The sequence below is a fragment of the Mya arenaria genome, chromosome 12 (assembly GCF_026914265.1).
Source record: "Mya arenaria isolate MELC-2E11 chromosome 12, ASM2691426v1".
Classification (NCBI taxonomy): domain Eukaryota; kingdom Metazoa; phylum Mollusca; class Bivalvia; order Myida; family Myidae; genus Mya; species Mya arenaria.
The window spans coordinates 13,791,744-13,815,538 of record NC_069133.1 but is presented as its reverse complement, the minus strand read 5'-3'; the positions used below and the strand labels follow the sequence as shown (position 1 = coordinate 13,815,538).

Below are 23,795 nucleotides of genomic sequence, written 5' to 3'. Positions count from 1 at the left end.
GCCCATATATTGTTTATATACTTTAAACCGAGTTAATAGTTCTGAGGGAGGGGCGCAAGTCAAACGGTTACACCCCTAAGATACGCCCCCTCGAGCCTAAAATCCTGGATTCGCCCCTGATATTCACAATTAGCCAGATGAATGTTATTAGGTCTTATGTAGCATACTATTGTCGGTACCTCCGTGAAATTGATCATGATCAATATCAAGGCCTAGCGAACAGGTTATAGATACCTCTATATGTACCTCTTTATTTCGTGTCACTTAGAACCTTTCGTTTCCCCCCTCAATGTATGATTATGGAATGAAATAAAGGTCATAGACAGAGATTGGAGAACTTTGAGCCTGGCGTCAATATTCTCAAAACATCTTAAGCGTACCAGTTTTAAGTATCTTATTTCATCAAAAAACATTACTTGTTTATACTTGATTTTTCATTACAAAACATACTTTATCACAAACATCGTTTAAAAGTTTCAAAACTATTTAAAAAGATAAAAAAGTACACACATTATACAAGTAAGCTTAACTTGATTATGTAGAAGGGACTTAAGCTTGCTCGACATGTTGAGGACGGAGTTAGTTCCCTTTATCGCAATCCAGACTTATCTGAACGCAGATTTGTTTAAAAAAAACCTTTTCTTTGATAGGATATCTCAGAAGGAGATTTGTTTTATGAGCCTATCCGGGACATGCCTTTAAAATGACATCATTGGGTATAACAATATAAACCGGATCAATCTTAAATCAATAGCTTCAATGTTTAACTACATGTTTGTTTGACAAAAAACGCTTATCATTATTGCACAAATTTCCAATTTCTTCTACGTCTAGATAATATAGCGGAAAATGATCACAATTAAATAACCCTATCATAACAGCAATAAATGAAATGATCAATAACAGGGTAAACATATTATGTTTCGTAAATATACAATCAGAACTGTTTGAAATGAAATATATCATCTTAAGAATGCTATTCATAATGATCTATGAAAACCCAGAAAGTAATCACAATAATAATCGAAAAAAATGGATGTAAATCATAAATATTCCTCCCATCATTAACTGAATGCTTATACGAAGACTTAAGCATTAAACACTGCATAAAGAAAAATCTATGATTTATATACCGGATCGACAAGTAATTTAGTTTCATGACAATTACTAAATATCAAAATACAAGTGATTGCTCTAGATTTCAGGTCAAACTTTATTTAAGGAAACACATTATGATAATCTTCAATACCTCGAAGGACACACAATGTCTTTATCGTTTATTTAATCTTAATCTTTCCTGTCACGACAACCATTATTCTGCACATTTTCTTATATTGTATATCACCTCCCTTCAGGATAATCTCAGCTCCATTATGAAGAAGAAAATGGATATCATTTGCGATATACTCAAATGACTCCATGTCGTTAATTTCATTCATAACTTCAATAGCATTATGATAATCATTTCCAGCACAAATCGCACCAGTCTTGAACCACGTATTCCATACCGCACAGACAGTCTAGCGCAAAAAAGTAACAGCTATAAACATCCTACTGAAAAACAAAACCATCCCCACAACGTTATGTAAAGTGTTGCATGGCTTTCTAATTTATCAAATAGTTAAGTATCCGATTTATCTACACACGCGTTTTACTACTACTGCTACTATGAAAAATTGTCAATGAAGTCACGTGATAATGTGAACAGCCACGCCATTGGACAAGTACTCAAAGTGCTGGAATACAAAAAACTATAATAGTTCCGTGCTGATGGGAATCAAACTCATACTATTCTGAGATCTGATACCTACTATTACTAACACACACTATTAACAATGTGGACATTTATCTTGCTAGCTACTCTTGGACTTTTAAGCGTTATATTCTTCTGGTAAGAATATTTTTCTTATGATTTATGCCTTCGTTTAATAAACTTTTTATATCTTTATTAAATGTCTTTTATTCTGGAAATGTAACATCATATTTTACCAGATTTTTGGTTTATTTTTCTTCTTAGTATATTGCAAAATATTTTATTTAAAATGATGTGAATGTGGCAATATAAAAATCTGCATTTAATAATATCACTCTGTTGAACAGTGCCTGAAAAAAACATTTCTGTAACTAAATTGGCATAGTATATTCATGCTAAATATCAATTTAGATAAAGAATTCGAGTGCTGGTGCTTTTGTGTGATATCTAGGATCTTCCAAAACAATGTTCTAAAATGACCACTCTATGGTCGGAAAACTGAATGCAATTTTAAATGATACTTAGTATACCATAAGTATACCATTTCAAATATTGTTATATATTGGGTCATATTTTCTTAAGACATTTTTTGCATACAATAGATTTAAAATAAATGAAAAGTTGCACAACAAAATGTAATACAAATCTAGATAGTTATGTTGGGGGAAAAGAGTAATAATGTCTTAACACATGGTATAATAAATCATTTTATTTATTCAAATGATGCGAAATGAAATAACAACAAATATGTTACCTATTCATGTATTGTAGACGTCTTTTTTCAAGGACGCTCAAAAGCTGTTGCACTGTGCTGTGCGGTTATGAGGACATGATTCCCTCGGATATAACCATTAAAGGGACTCGTTCACGATTTATTTAAAGTACCAGTCATAGAAACAAATAACGTCGTGTGATCAAATTATTTGATTTTTTATAAAAGATCTTCAAATGTTCAGAGGGCTATTGTTATTTTTTTACTAAAATTATGACTAAAAATGCTTTTTTTGACTGAAAATCGTAAGTTTAGCTATTGAAAATTGAATAATTTTTAGCTTGGATTTATAAAATTCTGTTCAACGAGTATTGACAAGTTCCTGCTGGATATATGTTCTTAAATTTTAGTAAAATGAGTCAATTTCATCATAGTTATTATGTTCATATTTGCCAACATGTTATCTGTGAACGAATCCCTTTAAATAAAAACGAAACGAAGAGATATTTCTATATATTGAACTTACATGTGGTGAGTGAACACTGCAGTTAGAGCTTAGGTATTCATTTAGTTTAATTCAATTCAATTCAATAGTTACTGCCTAAAATAAATCTTTACGTTGCGTGTTCATAGCCAACGTTTCTAAATTGAACAGGTCACGTTACGTTGAGTGTTCATAGCCAAATTTTCTAAATTTATCAGGTCACACGTAACGTCCTGTGTTCAAAAGCAACGTTTCTAAATTCATCACGTTACGTCACGTTGTGTGTACAACGTTTCTAAATTCATCACGTTACGTCACGTTGTGTGTACAACGTTTCTAAATTCATTAGGTCACGTTATATCGAGTGTTCAAGGCTGAAAATTGAATACGCAATACCGCACAGACGTTATGATAGAATCTAGATTGTTGAATGATTAATACATATCTATCATTCCCATTAATCGGTACATCTCTTCCATACATCATGCTATTGTTTTTTCCTACCTTGCAACTGTTTCAATCGTATGTTGATAGTTTGCAGATACATTATTTATCGAACATTTCATACAATTATATAATGAATATAACTATACCAATGCGGCTTGGTTGACGAGTAAAGTGATTGATAGTTGTAAGTATAAAACACATTGAATGATGAATTCACAAATTTGTTGCAAATGAATCAAATGTACAGGTTATCTATCCCTTTCTAGAAATTGGTTAAGGCGAAAACTAGGATGAGGACTCGTAAATTACGACTAATTACTGGACACTCTGTTCAAACTGAACATTTGAGTATGAATGAATATGAACATAATCCAGACAGATGAACCTATATATGAAATGGACCTTTTACGTTGCTTGTCGCTTATACTTACCCTTATACAGTAGAACCCCGTTCGCTCGAAATCGCTTGGCTCGATTTTCTTGATGGCTCGAGTTGTATGTTAAAGACCGATTCCTTTCTACTGCAGGTAAAAATTCCCGCTTGGCTCGAATTCCCCGAGGCTCGAGGTATTTTTACCTTTTCCTGTGAGTTCGAGCCAACCGGGTTCGACTGTATTTGAGACAAGATTATTTCTTAAAATATAAAACAGTAGCGAGACAACTGTTGGGGATTAGTTCGCCATCCTAAAATTTGTCGTGGTAATTATATCGAGTGCAGACACGGGGATTATCTTTGTGTTAATGGCCGTCTAAAACAGTATGAATCTACTTAGTTGGTTCTTATTTTCATTCGGTAAAACAAGTAATGAATAACGTTACAACTGGCTAAGACGTAATTTATGTTTGTGTGGGTTGTGTTGGGCAGTAAATACCTCTTTTAATTGTGTGTTACTTAATGTAGCAGAAACCTTACCATAACACAAAGGACAGCACAATATATTTATTTCTTTAAAATAATTTCAAAAGCAACTAAAACCAGATTATCGTTAACCTCCAGACCTCCGTCGCTAAACTACATTTACACGAGCTAATGCATTCGCGTGGTAAGTCTTAATTAAACCTTCAAGGGACCATTGCTGGCGATGGAACATGCTTTCTTCCTGAATATATTTCAAGGTCGCATATTTATGCACGTTGGGACCGTAGATACTGTTTGATGGAAGGTAGTTATTCAGCGGTAAAATCATTTTAATATTTCAAAGAATTGATTTCACGCGGCGACGATTTTAGGTGTGGGTGGAGATCCTGTGAGTTAATTGATAAAAATGTTCCATTACAAAGGGTGATGCATTTCCGAGCCCCGCACACGCCAATATTAATCTATATAAACCGATATCATAATAAATCGAACGGCACTTTAAACATGAATTCCCCTTTGTTTGATATCAGAGATTCCGTTGTATAACCGCGTATTGTGGCAAATTCTTTTCCCCTATATGACGCAAATCAAACCAGGTAACACGCGCCGTGATGTGATAAAGGAATTGGAGGGTATTGTCAATTGTTTAAACACTGTTTCATCTACAATATTGCTTATAAAATATTTGCTTTTCTCTGCAAAACTTCACGGTAAATGAGATACAATGAACGAAATGGATAAAAGTATTTTTAACAGCAATATGTCTATTTATGGGTCCAAATATTTGACCATTATTTAAACATTTAAGCGCTGCTAAAATTATATTATAAAAGCTTTTTACGCTGGATAAGGCATAGGATGTTTTATCTTTAAACTAGTGAACTCTCGCAGGAAGGAAATCAACGCAAAATTAATTAACAAAATAACAATATTTAACACTTCCCATGACCAGTATCTTTTGCACTTTCAGCCAAAGAAGAAAACAGATGGCCGCTTTTAAAAAACTTGGCATTCCAGGCCCGGCACCAAATTTCTTATTTGGAAATTTGCTAACATTTTGGCGTACAGTAAGTTTTTTTTTTTTTTTTTTTTTTTTTTTTTTTAAATTTGACATGTTTACCATACTACAGTTAAAGTAAAACGTTTTAAGCATCACCACATTATTTGCTATGTAAATCTATTGTTAACTTATTATTTGAATTTGTTAAACTAGTAGCCAAAGATATTTATTTTCCTTAATTCATTAAGAGTTAGATTTCCTTGAGTTTACGCTTTATATAGTCGAAATACCTTGGCTCGATATCCCAGGGACCGGCCAAAATACTTCGAGCCTCGCGAGTATCGAGCCAAGCGGGAATGCTTACACAGAGTAAAAAAACGGCCCTTACATCCAATTCGAGCCAACGAGGAAATCGAGCCAAGCGATTTCGAACCATAGGGCTTCGATTGTATCGTTATTTCATTACGGCGATTATTAAATACATTAAGATACATTGCAAACAAGAAACGATTTGATGGACTGCGGTTTTGAAGTATTCAATTTTATTTTTGGGGGGTGCAGACTAGGTATATATCTGCGGAATGATAAGACAAGAGTCTCACATTGATTAAGCATGCTTCAATCTACACTAACCAAGCAACTAATGACCTTAAACGACTGTTATTTTATTCATGATACGTTTATTCATTCATAATCTTATCCGGTGGAACAGAGTGAATCATGATGGTCTACTCACTCCAATTGTGAGCATTCATAAAATAACCGATGTGGTTAAGGACGGGCCGGGTTTTTTCTTACTTGCGATATGGACTGCTTAATCAACTTCCTAAGCCTTCAATCACAAACGCTCGTTTGTCATTTCGTTTACACCTCTAAGTTCACTGCACGCCTGGGATATATTAATTGTTAACTAAACTGATGAATCAACATTTATTTCAAAGGGGAAGGATACATTCCTTTATATACATCATCTGTCACTAAACCGGAACTGATAATCGATCCTGACATTCCCTGAAATACAAAAAAAGGTTAAACTGTGTTTACATCGTTTTTGTGTGTGTTTTTTTGCAGCCGATGTTTCAACAATACAGAAAATGGGCAGACCTTTATGGAAAGACGTACGGGTACTTTGAGGGACCAAGTCCTGTCCTGGTTACATCAGACAAGGACATCTTGAGTGAAGTTTTCGTCAAGCAGTTCAAGTCTTTTCATGCGAGAAAAGTAAGCAAAGGGAGCTAAGAACAAACACAAAAAATATGTTAGATCATTAAAGTTATTGTCGTATAACAGGGGTGATGAATTTATGGCCCCAATTTCTCCAAACTTCTTAAGCATAACAAGCTTAAGCACCTCAGTTCAAAAAGACAATATCCTTCTTAATCGAAATTTTGCTGAATAAAAATTAATTTATCGCGATTATCATACAAATAAGCGTAACTACACAAATAATACTCAAAACAAAATTAATGCGTTAAGCTTAAGCCTGTCACAAGGGACTTAAGATGTTGCAAGAAATTAAGGACAGGATTAATCATGAAATCAAAATTTAGAGCTTTCAATTTCAAATTGCTTTATAACATCAGTATAACATTAATTATAACATTTGTGTTTCCTGAAAATTTGTAAAATAAAAGAGTACGAACCTCTATGCCTTGCTTGGGGCCTGAATGCCTCCTACTCAAACACAATTTTCATGATTGGATTTTTTTGTTCTTTCATCATCACTAGATAAACCGTCTGATAAATAATAAGCGCATGCTTGTACATTTCATTTTGTTTTGTCCTTTGGCTTGATTGTACTATTTCTTCTTGTAAATATTTACACCCGCCTCCATAACACAACTTTAAACAATGTTTCCAGATATTTCCGGTGCAAGTCGACCCGGATAAGGACGAGGAAGTACACATGTTTTTTGCCCACGGCGAGCGTTGGAGGCGGCTGAGGAGCATCGCGAATCCGGCTTTCAACACGGGCAAGATGCGAATGGTAGGGTGAGAGGGAAGTTTTGCCCTCTTTTTGCGCTTATCTATAAAAAAAAACAATGTTGACAGCATGTGGGCTCAGAACTATGCCGAAATCCGGCATCGAGGCAGGTTAAATCCGTTTTGCGGTCATATATTTGACTTTGGTAAAAAAGGTGTTCCTGGAAGCCCGCCCAACTGCCAAGGACAGGTGGCTGCCACAAAGTACCTGTTATCTTTTGGAGCGAACTGATTTCAATAGCACAAACTTTTTTAACCATATAACAACCTTGTTGTTAATCATCAGATTAACTTGAATATATATATATATAGGAATATTGCATTCAGGGAGTTATAAATTGAATATAGATTTTTTACCTTTAAGCTCTAATGGTACTGAATTGGAACTGAACTATTCTTGAATTGAAATATTTACTTTTCTTTTTAGATGTCACCAATGATAAATAAACAAATAGACAAATTCCTGGACGTTTTGGAAAAGCAATGCGAAGCTAAAACAGAATTCGACATTTATGAGTAAGTGTGCACTGTTTTTATTAAAATTGTTTGTTGTATATACATTCACTGAGGACTGACTTAATTCCAAATATAAAACATACTTGTTTTGTCAAAACAAGCACACCAATAAACCGCAGATCATATAACAAAATCAAATGGCAATAAAAAAAGTATTTAGTCTAAATTTATATTTTTCAAGGAATTCAAAATTAGTGATGCTTTGTAGACCGGATGATTCATTGTAAAATATCTAACACATAAGTTACTTCCTTTTTCCAGTGTTCTTCAAAGACTAACATTCGACACCATTGCAAAATGCGGTTTTGGGTTGAACGCCGAGTCAATACAGAAACCAAATGACGAATATTTGCAAAACTGTCGTGGAGTCATCAATGACACAACAAAGAGGCCGATTCTGTTCTTGTTTGGATGTAAGTAATTTGAAACACCTTCGTGTTGTGTCAATATAATTTTAAAATGTGGTTTACTATGATATAAAATACTTAACGATATATAAATTAAAATCAACTGCATCAAAATGTATTTAAAACTACGGATGCTAGCCCAGAAGCCAGATTGTAGACCTGGGCGCATATTCAATAATGTCTTGTGTCTGAGTTTGAAACACCGGGCTCAAATATCACAAAAATACTTAAGCCAAACCGCAATCTCAAACTCAACTCATTTTACCATACAACTTCAAAAATGAAAAAAAATACATGTTTTTACCCCTTAAAAGGCCCAATTTCTTATAGAATATGTTGATTTCAATGAACAAATCTACAACATATTATATAATTGAGTACAATTTAATGTTGTTGTTTTTTACTATTTCTCAAGTACAATTTTAGCTCTGCAATAGTTTTCTTCGAAATTTTGACAAAATGTTTTATCAACACATTTTATAAGAAAATACGTTTATAAAAAATAATAAAAACATACAAAACTTGTGATATTGGGGCCGGGCGTTTACAAATTCACAGAGTCTTGAGTCTTACTTTGAGACGCTTATGACCATGGACACAGAGTCTTATGTTATTACTACGACTCCCCCAAAGGTACAAGGTTATATAATTTCTACGGTTTATTTCAGTTATATTCCCAACCCTTCATCGGCTCTGGATATCAATATACTACCTACTGGGCAAGCTAAAGTTCAACCCCGTCATATGGTTGGAAAACGAGCTGCAGAGTATTATCAACGGCAGAAAGAAAGCAACTGCTGTAAGTCACACATAACTTGTACGATTGTCAGATTACTTACAATAGGTGTCGTAAAATGATATAGTGCACAGGGGCCATAAAGCGTTCTTAGACGAATATAGAAACAGCGCTTCTATTAAAAAAATCATGATTCAATCTAAATTAAGCCTTTCATGGATACGGGGATGCCTATGTTTACAGAGATTTCTAGAAACGTTATTGATGCCGATTAATATTCACAGAAAACATTCACTTAATACATTTAGAACTAGAAATAGAAGTGCCTGATTTATAAGTGTTAAGCTTAGATAATATTTAATGTAGCTCATATCATACCAGGTCTCCTGCTTAGTTTGAAATGCCAAAGCATAGAATACTAGTTTTGCGTAGGAATTGTTAATTATCATTAGCATAGGAACACCCGCGTTTTCCTACTGGACAGCATCGATCAAAATGATTCATTTATGACATTCAAGAAATTTCCATTTCGGTGTAGGAGGCAGCGCTGAGCTTTTCTTTAACCCACGCTTTTCCAATCGCCGTGAAATATTTGCACATTTCATTTGTTGTTCCCATGCAACAATTACCGGAATATCAAATAACAGGTTCCTTGAACTTTCTTTTTTAATAAGCAGACTCAATTAAAGCAAAAGATGAATAGACCTTTGGTAAGTGACATTATTCAATTACAATGTTGCCCTTTTCAATTTTCAGAAAGACTCCCATGATCTTTTGGAACTCTTCCTGAATTCCGAGTACGATCCAGGGCGATCCGATATGGAAGAACTTTCTGACCAAGAAGACAACCCAAAAAACCATCGCAAAACACAGATTTCTCTCGTCACAGGTGCGAATCTCCACCCTCCCTTTCATGATGTTCATGTTCAAAGTAATAAAATCTTCATTTGTCATACTTGGTACATGCATTCAAAACATGGAGATTCGGATAATTAGCCTGACATTGATCCAACCTATTGAATCAGTAAACACTTTTGCAGATTGCATGGTTTAGGACTGTTGCTCAGAGGTTTATCCTTATCAGCACCAGCTTTTATGTTTACAGCAAGTGTTTTTATGTTATTTACAGGAGTTGGGGTCTATGTGTCTTCTGTTTCTGCTGTCTGGGTATGAAACAACAAGTACATTCCTCGCTTACGTTATGTACGAGATGGCGCGCAACCCAAAGGTCCAGTGTGTTCTTCAAGATGAGGTTGACAAATACTTCCCTTATGATGACGATGTTGTAGAATATGATAACGTGATGAAAATGGAATATTTGGATATGGTCTGGTGCGAGACGTTGAGAAAATACCCATTAGCTAGCACGTAAGTGGAGTTTAAAGAAATTTAATATCATTTTATTAAAATCCAACAATTTGTTCTTTTTAATGACTTGTGAATCGTGACTGACATCAAATCATCCAAATAAAGGTTGGATGAAAAGTTTAAAACTTGTTAGAATTCCTTTTCAAAAGAAGTACATATATCTTCATGACCTATCCCCTCTCCCCAGAATCCATTCTTTCTTTGTGAGACCAACAGTAGTATCCTTTTACCTTCATGGAATTAAATGGTTTAGATATGCAAATATTTCCATAATTCTAAATTAATGACAACTTAATGTATCTAGCAGTTGAAACCTTAAACTCCTTCAAGTAAACAGATTTAATTAACATTTTTGTGATCAAATTGATCATACTGAAGTGTTCTTCACAGCCCGATACAATGTACCCGTTTTGTTCTCAGCACTCTGTCCCTTTTCATTAGTATTATGTATCTTTTTAGCAGCACCCTATCCCTTTTGAAAGAAACGTATCTAAAACACTAACATATTCCCATTCAAATCATTTTATAACGCTATATTCATCCATTCGTTTGGTGTGTTTCAGTGTGATAGCCAGACAATGTATGCGTTCTACAAAGGTCCGTGACTACAACATAGAACCTGGTATGGTCATACAAGCCAACGTTTGGGACCTGCATTACGACAAAAACGAATGGGGAGAAGATCCGAATACTTTTGACCCATTAAGGTAAGCTTGGTAGCCTACATGGCTTTTTATAGAAGGTTGTTGGAAAATGAACTTATTCTTCAGTGGACTCTGTCGTGGTTTGTTAAATGCACTTTTTACGGATTTTTTTAGATACAAAATAAAGTGTGGGAAATCATTTGGAGTGTCAAAACTAAGATACCGACGGCTTGAACCCATCAACAAATGTTGACATATGCTTAACTATTATCTTTGAGACATGTTAGTTTTTGTGTGTGTTTTTTTCTTCACTGTACCGTCCTGGGCTCGCTCCCCACTACAAACCGTTTTTTTTTATAGTTAAATTGTTTTTTCCCTGCAATTTCGGTATCAAAAAGTAAACTTAATAAAAATACAAATGATCTCTGATGCATGACAGGGAAAGCTCATTTTTGCTGCCTAAAGGCTTATGCCTAAACTTTGAGTAATAAAATGAGAGTGTCTTTTTATATAGCGGGGGCTTAGCGCAATACTGGTTTAACGCCTTCTAATTCTATATTGAGTTTACAACCGCCTTACGGTAAGCCAGTGAGTTATGTAAATTAAAAATGTTCTTCTTCGTGCCGAGTTCGGCATAGGGTTATTTCTATCAAATCAAACAAGAGCACACTGTGTGTGTTTTCTAAGCGAAATGTCTCTGTGGTATCGTTCAATGTATTATTCATGTATTGTTAATCTAATGATAAGCAAAGCATACAAATAAGCACCCGTTGGATGTCTTTTACTGCACTCGTTTCATTTCACACAAAAATTGATAAACCAATTTTATTCAACCTGGGGTGAAAAAGTGATATTTATTTTCAAGGGGTTAATAGAGCGAGGAGATAGACTTTAATCCTGAATAGCCGATAATCTTGAAAGGCACAACAATTGGGCATTCAAGAACGGGTTTAATATCGTTTTATTTAAATATTTGATCTGTCTTCTACTAATGATTGATTTCATACAATGGGTTTCGAATCGTTTATCATTTTTTTAATGTCTGTAAAATATGTAATTCTTTTCACGAACAATTTACAATGAGTGTAAATCCCCCACAGTGGTTTGGATTTGAAAGACAGAAATTCATCCATAATTGCTAATAACAATATACAAAGAATACTGACCTCAAAATATCCGTGTCGACCTAAAAGAAAAATTCCAGTTTGTATTTTGCCTCGGTGTCATAATAGGGCAGTTTAATTTACAGTGTGAAATGGAATTAACTAATCCTTAAAGATTTTCAGCGATGTGGGGTGGCTAAATATCTATCTGAAGTGTATAAAATCAACAAATTATCCTATGAATAAACTGTAATTTTGTAAAATGACAAAACAGCAGTAATAATATTGGTATTTCAGAAATTAACACCGAAGAAAAATGATTTCAGTGTATTGTTATTTTTCTTTTTGAAAGCAAATGTGATAATGTTCCATTGCTTTTTCAAACGGCTTCGCTTCCAAATTTGAAGGACGGCATTAGCATGTAATTGTCATTTCAAATCACGACGAATGAAATGTAAACTAGATCGTAAATGCCGTATCATTGTGACGCTTATAAAAGACATGCGAAATTCTCACTTTAAATATATTAAAAGGATATTGAAAAAGCTTTTTAAATCTGTATTATTCCCGTTGTATGAAAGAAAAGTCAGACGGAACCCGAAACAGCTATAGCGACAATACACAAGAATGCGATACTATTATGTTAGAAGGTAAAAGCCGAAGGGACAATGACGTGTTTGTCTGTTAGTAGTTTCAGCTGCTCCAATATAATGTACATACGTAGTGCTAATATATTGTTCACCAATATGGTCAAATGTCAAATCTAAAATAAGTAATAAATTTGATAATGTATATTCTTGGTAAAGCTATTTTAGCGCAGCCATTATAGAGGTGACAGCCACGCCATCTATCTGTATCCGAATGATCATGTTTGTGTTGTTAGTAGGGTTAATACTAGTTCACCTCTTCAGTAACAACATGCAACAATACTCGACAATGTAATATAATTATGTTCTTGGTCAAACTAGTTCCACTGTCAGCTCAGTGGTGACAGCCCCTGTGTGTAGCTGTACCCGAGTTATCACCTTCATGTTTTCAATTGTGTTGAGTTCTACAGAACTTATGAGACATATAGTCTTGTTTGTTTATTCCTGTTCATCAAGTTACTGATTCCATATTCACAAACGTTTTGAGCGTGATTTTGATAACACTTTTAAGAGACACACTATAGTTTGATGCCATTTTTTTTAATTCAAATGCTTTATCATATTTGAATCATTTAACTTTGATGATAAAAACAAACAAACAGATGCAAACGCTTATTTGAATTAATAGCTACGTGGCCACAAACTGCACAGTTAAAAAGCGATCTATTTTTTCCCACAAATCACATGCTGTTTTGATGATTTAAGTCAAATAAGTTAAACATGGTAATGGATAAGCTGACGGATATTTTAACATTTATTTAAACATTGATAGCATCACGTGATAAGGTCAATAAACCAATCACACAACACCCTTCGCTGAATCGCGGTAGTAATGCCTTTCAAAATCGTGGACTTTAAAGACAATGTCTGAGCATATAACAGCATTTGTTTTTGGGTTCTAGCCATTAGTAACTTAGTTTTAACACTTCTTATGATTTGCCACTCTTTATTTCTTAGTGAAATGTTGTTGTTGTTTTTATAAAAGGTGCATTCTACAAACCATTAAATAGTCTCTTTAAGATGCAATAGTTTCAATTTCTTTCATATCATGAACACACATCTTTGTAATTAATCAAATATATCAAAATATACGTAAGACGTTTTGGCCCCTGCTAGGTTTCACTGCAATATTAAATGAGCGTAACATTTATATTTTCAGGTTTACTGCAGAAAACCGATCGAAACGTCATCCAATGGCATGGATGCCGTTCGGGAGCGGCCCTCGGGCTTGCGTGGGGCTTCGGCTTGCTCAGTTGGAGGGTAAAATGACCATTGTGAGACTTTTGAGAAGGTTTACTGTGCTTCCCGGCGAGAATTTGGGACCGAAGTTAAAAATTGTTGAAGGGGCTACAATATTTCCACAAGATGGCGTACAGATACGGTTGATACATCGGATTTAAAAGAACTACAGAAAATATCTAAGGACCATTCAAACATTGACTATTTGTGATGAACTATTTTCCAAAAACGCGATATATTTTATTTATTTGTATAGGGCGCAATTGACCTAGTAACAAACTCCTGATACATCGTTTTTGGAGATTTGTTCTTCACCCTTCAAATTGGTCTATACCCTGAATATGGAGTTTTGAATTTGTTGGTGCCATGCTTTCATGTTTATTTATAGATTCATTCATCTTAGAAGTTACTTTGTTCTCATAAATGATATCCGTTTTTACATAAAACTTGAAGGAAAAGAAAAATGAATCTTTAAAATGATTTAATCAATCAACTTGTTATTTAAATGGACCCTGTCACATCGGCAACCTTTGCAGCTGAGCTTAAAGGCAACTTCTATAAACCTTAGTAGAAAAGGCTAAATAAAACACTTTTTTAAAGATGTTATCTCAAAAAGAAACGTCAAGTTCTGTGTTTTGAATGGAAGTACATTAACTGTACCGATTCGCACAAAATGTGTTTTAATACATAACTTTGATCTGAGACAATAACTCAAAATGTCATTTCTGAACTTGTTGTACGAGTTGAATTTGGCAGATTTCAAAATTTATTTTTGTATATTTGTGATAATTCATACTTTTTCGTCGCAAAGGTTGTATTTTTCAAATGTTTAACATGATTGCCTTTAAATTGTGGCGAATGTTGGTGAAACGTTGCGGCTTACACGGAAAGAATTTAATAAAGTTGTTCGGGAAAACTTTTAAGTAAGCCAATATTTGGTGTTGTTATTGGATTGGATTTTTTCATGTTTTTAAAGCTTAGCAAAAAGTGTACATCTGGCGTTGACGTCATTCATACTAACACTTATACACGGGCTATTTGTGCAATACATTTCATGAGTTGTTAATCATGTTTTCAAGAAAGAAATGCTATCTTTCTTAACTTCATCCCAATCACATACCATTTGTTTCATGTCATCAATTGTACAGAGATTAACATGCAGCTTATTTATTTTCCAGTACTTCAATATTTTATTTTGTCGTTCATATTTGCTTAGTATGTATATTATTGTGAGTTTGATTTTTGTGACAATATTTCTAAAACTATTGGTTTTAAACCTGCATCACACGTTAGAAATGTTTAAAAATGTAATGACCCGACTTTGTTTATAGGGACTCGCTTGTGTGTTTGGACCAAACTCTTTCTTTTTACGGTAGTGCATCTAAAAACAATACTATTATAATTATTTTACTTTTTGATACCGGAATTGCTAAAAAATGCAATTTAAGTATACAACTTAAAAACTGGTTTTAGTAGAGAGAGAGAAACTACGCCGGTACATTCAAGATAAAAAATGGAAAACTGACAAAAAACGAATTCAACCTTAAAGCGTTACTAATTCTGTTCAAAATCATGGACTTTAAAGAGAATATTTAAGCATATTCCAACCTTTTTTTTAAAGGGACAAGTCAATATCTCGTTTTAATAATCCTAATGATTGCCACACTTTATTTCGTCATTAAAATAGTGCATTTTACAAAGCATGAGCCAGTCCCTTAAAGGTATCTTATGTACAATACAAGCTTTTCGTTGAATTAAAGATGATAAATTCACTCTGCCATATTGTTACTAAGTAAGGGTTTTCGGACGTTTATTATACATGTATATGTATTGTATATGATCAGCATGCGATACCCCTTTTATTAACATTAAATTATATGTGGTCGCTCGGAACCCAAAAATAACATATTTGTTCATGGCTTGATGTATTGACAAATTATTGTACAAAGGATACCTTAATATGTAATATATGACCATTTTATCAAAGTATCTGTGATATTTATTTATTGCTTATTAAAGGAAATATGAACATACCCCTGCTGTTGTTGTTGTTGTTTGAAACACATGTAAATATAAGTCAATCTGTTTTATCATAGGTCTTAAAGGGACTTGACGCCATTATAAGGATACAAAAGAAATGTGCCAAAAACTATGGATATTGTCGTGTACAACTCAATGAATCTTAATTACTGATCCATCACATCGCTTACGACACATGTATCTTCCGCAATTTTCGCGTATTTTTCCAGTTCGAAATTAACTGGGTTTGTCTCCATCGTAATTCCCAGTCAATTTAAAAGTAGTGTCGGTGTATGTGTATGTATTAATCAAGTAACTTTCACATGCTAAATATACACACCATAAAGTGGGAAACCATTATGCGCTATTTTTAAACGGATAACGGTGAAATATAGCTTTTGGTTTTCACTCGTTAATTAAATTGCGATCTTACACTAAAACAATCAGCTAGGCTCTGTTAATAAGTTTATAAAACTCTGTTAACAATTTCTCTTGGCACGCTTAGTCGGGCACCTAACACCTCGCCCATATAGATTTTAAAATGATATTGAAAAGTAAAAGCGGTAAAACATCGTCGCAGCTTGGTAATACTATCAATGGATACTTTAAAGGCGCGTCGATATGATTCTAACCTTCTGTACTCTTTTCAATACAATCCTTGATACTGGTACACTCCTTGAAGTATGGCTTATTTGGACAATAAAGCCAATTTTAAAAAAAACAAGGGTTCCCCTACCGAGACCCCAAAAGTATAGACCGATTACCGTTCTTAGTTGTTTAGGCGAGTTATTCACGTCTAGCCTTAATGAACGCATAAACAAGTTCCTCTATGGCAATTACTTATTAAACGAGAACGAAGCCCGATTCCGCGACAGTTATTCAACCTGTGACCATATTATTACATTGCATTTCCTTCTCGGTAAACTTAGAGCCCAGGAAAAGAAACTGTTTTACTCATTTATTGATTTTCGACCGCATTTGACACTGTCTTGCGAGCTGGTTTATGGCATAAGCAAATTCGATCATTGTATGCATTGATAATGTTTTCAATCTGCGACGATATCTTACCGTTTTTACTTTTTAATATCATTGTAAAAAAATTACAGTCATAAAAGCATGTAAAATGATATAAAGCATGAGTTTCTATCGATGGGCGACTGTCTCCCATGTTCACTAGTTTTTTTGTGGAGTCCGCCAGGGAGAAAAACTTTCTCCGATTTCATTTTCTATATACCTTAACAATTTAGACGATTTCCTTAAAGGGACATGTTTCTATAGAAGTTTATGCAAATGAGACTATGGTGTACCTCCAATTACTCATCCCCCTGTACACTGACAACATTGTACTCTTTGCAGAAAATGAACGTAATTTTCGACAAAGTCTAAATTGTTTTCAAGACTACTGTATGCAATGGAAATTAAATATTAATCTCTCTAAGACTAAAATAATAGTTTTAGTGCAAGTAATCTTAAGAAATTTAACTTAACCATTGACAACCAAGTAAAAGAGATAGTTAAGGAATAAAAATATCTAGGTGTATACTTCTCGCCCACTGGTAGCTTTATATATTGCCATAAATATTTAATAAGTCAGGCTAGCAAAGCAATTTATGCTCTATTTATTTAGAATTGATACATACAACTGAAGCTTTATGATGTAACCATTATTCCCAATCTAACCTACGGATGTGAAGTCTGGGGTTTTGCAAACCTGTAATTATTGGAGCAACTTAATTGGGTTTGTTTACGCTGGATTACATATACTAATAAGAGTACTCTACCTTACATGCTCTACTCGGAACTTGGTAGATACCCTCTTTATATTACACTTAAAACCAGATTGATAAGTTACTGGAGTAAACTCGTTTTATCCCATGACTCGAAAATGAGTTTCTTGATCTATAAATACATGTTACATAGCAATTATTCATTTTGGGCCAACTATAACAAGTTAATACTTGATTCAACAGGTTATTCATACGTTTGGCTTAACCAATCAAGAGTACCTGCAACACATGTTAGTAAACTTGTAAAATCTGAACGTGTAGACCAATTTCAGCAAACATGTTTTGAACAATTTAATATTTCGTCTAAGGGTAGAATGTAATCTCTGTTTAAGCCCGATGTAAAATTTGAAGGGAACCTTATTATCTTACCCAAATCTCGTTTTACATTTTTGCATTTCCGTTCTAGCAACCATAAAACAACCAATAGAAAGTGTATGTTTTGTAATCTAAACGGTATTGGTGACGAACTGCACTCTTTACTGATAAGTCCACTTTTTTATCCTATTAGGTAATTATATATACATTGTCGCTGTTTTTGCTTTTACTTGATTGTAAACTGTGATAGAATTTTAAGTGGTAACTTTATGTGACTGGCATAACAAGATTTAATATCTAAATATTTATAAAGCTATTTAAACATCACATGCGATCCCTTGTAGCCGGTGTTATATAAACATCACGCATTTGTTCTGTATTTCACATATGTAATATAACATTGCTCTATTTCTATTGGTCAGTAATATATCACATCCGCATGTTTGTAAAGAAATTAATTGGCAAAAATAATTTTCTAATCGGAAATTCTATCAAGGCATACGTGTATTTCTCATTTTATGTTTATTTGCAAATGAAGATGATGAAGATTTATTTAAGTAGAACATTTTCCAGCTAAATCTAGGGAGAAAAAGGTGGTATATCGTCTTGATTTCGTTAACAAAACACTTTTAAAGACGTTCGGTAAACAATGTGTTTAAACAGGAAATGGCGTCATGTACATATAACAAAAATGATGTCATATAACCATATATGACGTCACGATTTTAAAGAAATCAAGTATAGTTATGGATGATATGAAGTGAATTTCTTGATGATGGGCGAACTGACTTAAAATACAACCATTGGCTGATACATTGTCGACGCAAATTCTGACGCAGGGCGTGTGTATCGGATAATTGACAGTAGGTGGATTTAAAGCTGCACTCTCACAGATATACCGTTTTTACAACTTTATTATTTTTTGTCTTGGAAAGAGCGAATTTTTGCGTAAATATCTGCAAACCAATGATAAAAGATTGCTGACAAAAGATCAGATCGCAGAATTTCATATTTCCATTCGTTACAAGGTTTAAGAAAAATGCATAAAACATCAATTTTTGAACTAAATATAAAAAATCTGCGATCTATCTTTTTATCAGCGGTCTCATATAACTAGTTTCCATGCATTTTAGCAAAAAAAAAAAGTTCTCAAAACGTTCAATCTGTGAGAGTGCAGCTTTAAACACGCTCCAAAGTTGAAATTCTACTTAATGGTTGCCTGTCTGCAATCTCATTGGCTTAAAATGTAGGTTGTATTCTAAATTTCGTTAAAATTATTATGTTTTTTTGTTGTAGATCCAACTTAGAACATAATATTTATAAACAGAATTAAAACGATCGAATGTGTATATATGCGGCTTGAATGTTTTCCGGCCACGTACTTTCTGTAATGCATGCAGCTCGGGAAATGGCATTGCTTTGTGGTATTCGGTACGTAGCAGGTGAAACAGGTCGGTTGTTACTGCTAAGGCCTAAAAATACGTTTGGTTCGGGTTACCCGACCCTACCTACGGAATAGGCGCCGACCCTACTGTCTTTATAGTCAGTTTGAAAAAAAAATGAAAAACTAAAAAAATAAAGAAAATGAAAAATATATATTTTTTAATTTCTTTTCACTCTGTAGTTGAAAACCTTAAGGGCTTATACAGAAGATAACTTAACACCATTATCCAATGATAAAAATGACATTCTTAAAAAAAAAAAAAAAACCCAAAAAACAACAAAAAAAACCCCTACCTTCCCTACCTAATTTTGAAAAGGATGTATCCCTAACCAAACAAAAAAATTTAAGGCCTAATTGGATAATAATAATCTGACACTCGTCATCATAAAATACACAATTTAATTCAACGATTCCAAGGAATATGTGGAAAAAAAATCCAAAAAGTTCGCCTAAGACTTCTATTCTGCTTATATATTTGTAGACTTTGACTTCAATTTCGTCTTTTTATCAATATTAATCATGGCAGTCCACGAACTTTACGGATGACCGTCGTGCATGATAAATTAAAAAAAACAACATAATTGATCACGTGACATGAAAAATATTTCGAAATCAAATTTGTTTTTACTTGAAGTTTAATTAAACTAAAATGAAGTAGGCGTATATAATAACCACACACTAAGCCATATGCATAAACATAACAGTTACAAAGACAAGAAGGGGTAGGACAGGTTTCCGAGGTGCTAATAAAACTAGAGTCATGTGTTTGAAGTTTATGTAAATAACTTCAACGTTTTGTTATTTATGGTCAATGTTTAACTCTTTGTACCACGACGCTGACGAAGACGACATCGCCTTTGAGACATTGCAAACGTTATCAACATACACACCAGCGGTTCAAGGGAAGGGGGGCACCCGGCGCCCCCCCCCCCCGTAAAATCGTCAAAGTTTACTTGTTTGTTTGGTTTTAATAAAAGATAATATATAAAAGAATAAAAAGTAATACAAGTCGACTAGTATTTGTTAAATTTTTCAAGGGGGAGTACCCTCAGCATTTCAAACCAAAATAATTCGGTTCTGAGGGAGGGGCGCAAGTCAAAACGTAACGCCACTATGTTACGCCCCCTCTAACATAGAGTACTTGAGTCGTCCCTGATGCATATCGTTATTTGCACGTACGGATATTTACATAGCACGTTCAAGGTTAAAAATAGTGTCACACTGGCAAACTCTTCAATCAGTCGGCAAACCAACTTCAAACGATAAATACATTGTTCAATGTAGTTGAATTCAAATTGAACCATAAAAAGTAAAATCTATATACACAAGCCAGACCACAATCCAATTATTCACAGACAAATCAAAACTCAAACAAGAGAGCATGGATATTTATTAATTTACTTTAAAGCTGGTGCCTGCCATGACATGCATAAATGCCGCGTTCGCTAGATTCAACATACACAATTAAACGAGAGTTTGCGCATGTTAAACCCTTGTTCCTGTGCTTATTACAAAAAGGCGCACACTATAGATCGATGCACGCATATATATATATTCAACTTCCTGTTAATGCTTATGATATGTGTACAGATATAAATGCAATCAGCTTTTATAAATGGGATTTTTAGTTAATAGTTACGTTGTCACAATTCATCAGTTAAAAACATTTCTGTTTTGTACACAAATCATAAGCTTTTATTTTGTTTTTTGATCAATTAATTCAAATGAGTTAAACATGGAAATGCATTATAATTAAAAAGTAAATTGCATCTTTAAATACTTGAAGTACATTTATGAGTTAATTTGATAATCTCTTCAAGATCATATTGGCTTTGATTAAATCAGGTCGATTCGTGTTCCCATTATGTAATACATGTAGTTAAAAAAATAAAAATTAGAATGTATTTACAAAAATGAATGGTTTTTTGCCAAGCATCGCCATCTATTTTGTGAAAAAACAGCATATTAACTATCTAAATGTTTTTAATTGGTCTACATTATCAATTGTAAACTTCCCACTAACTGCGCCTGTCACTGTTTATATATTCCGCTTCACCTAATTAAAATCAATAACGGCTGGCTGCTGATTTACTGGAATCAATTTATTGAAAAAAAAACTTAAGAAGTACTTCCTTTTCATTGAACAAAATATCACGTGACTAATTATGATACATAATGGATTATGTGTGATGATTGTTAATACCAAGTGAATTAAAATGTGATAGTGCTGACCCATTCGGAGTACCTCGGGCAATTTCCTTTGAAACAACCTCGGACGTATTTGGATGGTTTTCAATGTCAGAATTATGTACATATATATTACGCGGAAAGTAGATCGCGTAGTAATTTCAAGCAAGCAGTTAAACATTAAGGACTTTACTCTTTAGCATCTAAATATTTTATGTAATAATACACTTCACTGGGAACCAGTTGGAATAAAATTACACGTTAAAACACTACAATTCATGAACAATCTAATTATTAATTTTCCGAACTTCTTTTACTACACCCGCGGCTCGTCGTATGACGAAAATGGCCGAGGTGTTCCGATTGAGTGCTAACCGTTCCAATGCGGTTTACCCCATTGGTGTAAGAGGTAAGCATATCAGGAAGGATTTAAGTTTAACTATTATTGAAAAGTATGCATCAGTGTAAAGTATTCAAATGACAATATAACTAAATCCAATTTGATTTTCATTTTTTTTGTTAACTTTCAATCGTTAGGTAGAGAACACCTTAAACCCAAAGTTAAGTAGATAATTAATATCTGATATTTAACAGGATATTTACCATTTACGACAAGGAGCCCAATAATGATGGTTTTGGAGGGGGGGGGGGGGGGGTGCGTGTTGCGACTGTTTCACCCCTCCCTTATCTGCAGTTTCCATTTAACGACTGACGTTTTGTTTATAGATATTACATAAATGTGACATTACCCAGTGCCATTAAACCGGGTTTATGTTTTTAAACTTTTTGCTACTGAGCTTGTTACTGTAGCTTTTCGCATAAATATGGCCTTGAAATTCATTTTAAAAACATCACCAATTAAGGTCAGTGTTTTTCTTCTTTAAATCTGATAACAGATAGCTACCGTACTCGTTTTTTTATATCATTACTTCCACAGACGACGCCACATATGCATATTGTTTGTATGTTAAAACGATGGTTCAGGCAGCAATGAATTACAAATAGAAGTAAAAGACCTATTATACGTTTTTATTATTTCTTGATTTCAGAATTCTGGGAGACCTTATCCCCCTAGGCTTTAATGAGGAAACATAAGTGGCAATGTATTTTATGACACAAGCACATTTAACCTAGCCGAGATCTGTCAGACGATACTGTTCTCAACTGGTTTATGAGATCAGATGGAGACTAAAATTAGATATATCCACCAATGATGTAAATATATTTTGACAATCTTCTCTATACATAATTGTTTCGAAGTGACACCAGTGTTCGTAGGAGCTCCCAAAATAGACGATTTCATTGATGATTTCCAATATTTCTACCATAAATTCGACGAATCTTGTCATTTATTTCACACAATTGTCAAAACTTGAAAAGAATATGAATTTCAGTTTATAACTGTATGAAATAGTAGATAGTGCACTTCTACGAAAAGTCAAAAGGAGCAGCTTAGTAGCCGCCGAATTTTGAAAAGAACTTTGAGAAAAAATGCCTTGATATTACGTATTTTGCTTTCAATTTCATTGATAATTTAAATTGAATATCCGCATAATTGAATTCAAATTATTTGAATAGATACTGGCTTGACTGACAATATACCTTGGATTTATACAATTTTTCAACAAATCCTTATATGCATAAGCATTATTTTTTATGGAAAAGATTACAGGAAAATGGGATGATAATTTCTCTGAATTCCCTAAGGAGAAATTAACTAGTGATGACGTCATGAAAATAGTAATTAAATAACGACGACATCAAATCAGTGCGATGCCGCCTCAAAAAATTATTCTATTAATTTTTTGAATGGAATGAAAACATAAATCGCATATATAACAGACCAGAACAGAACATTAAAAAGAAACTAGCATATACAACTTGATTTCATTTAAAACATGCACTAACACATAGTTAAATTAATGTGATTTTAAACATAGACTAAATGTGATAACAAAGAAAAACAAATACAACCAAACCTCAAAATAAATAAATAAAAAATCGAATACATTTCAACAGATGCTCACACTATATGCCTTCATTGCATATTTACTGAGCTTGTGGAGTAATTATTTTTTACTGGCAAACCTAGCTTTCAAAACGGTTGCACTTATTTTATGTTATGCTTGTGAATTATGGGGTTTC

The 23,795-nt window shown here is 33.7% G+C and overlaps 1 protein-coding gene across 1 annotated transcript; it reads left to right on the top strand.

The window, feature by feature from the left end:
• The first annotated feature begins 1,488 nt into the window (after window positions 1-1,488).
• On the top strand, window positions 1,489-15,931 carry LOC128210976 (putative cytochrome P450 CYP13A10). The gene is given in 12 exon segments (XM_052915339.1): window positions 1,489-1,891; window positions 5,226-5,322; window positions 6,327-6,476; window positions 7,117-7,242; window positions 7,666-7,754; window positions 8,016-8,167; window positions 8,830-8,960; window positions 9,654-9,746; window positions 9,748-9,786; window positions 10,027-10,265; window positions 10,829-10,972; window positions 13,819-15,931. Coding segments are annotated over 12 exon segments (1,557 nt in total). The 5' UTR covers window positions 1,489-1,835; the 3' UTR covers window positions 14,060-15,931.
• The last annotated feature ends 7,864 nt before the right edge of the window (window positions 15,932-23,795 follow it).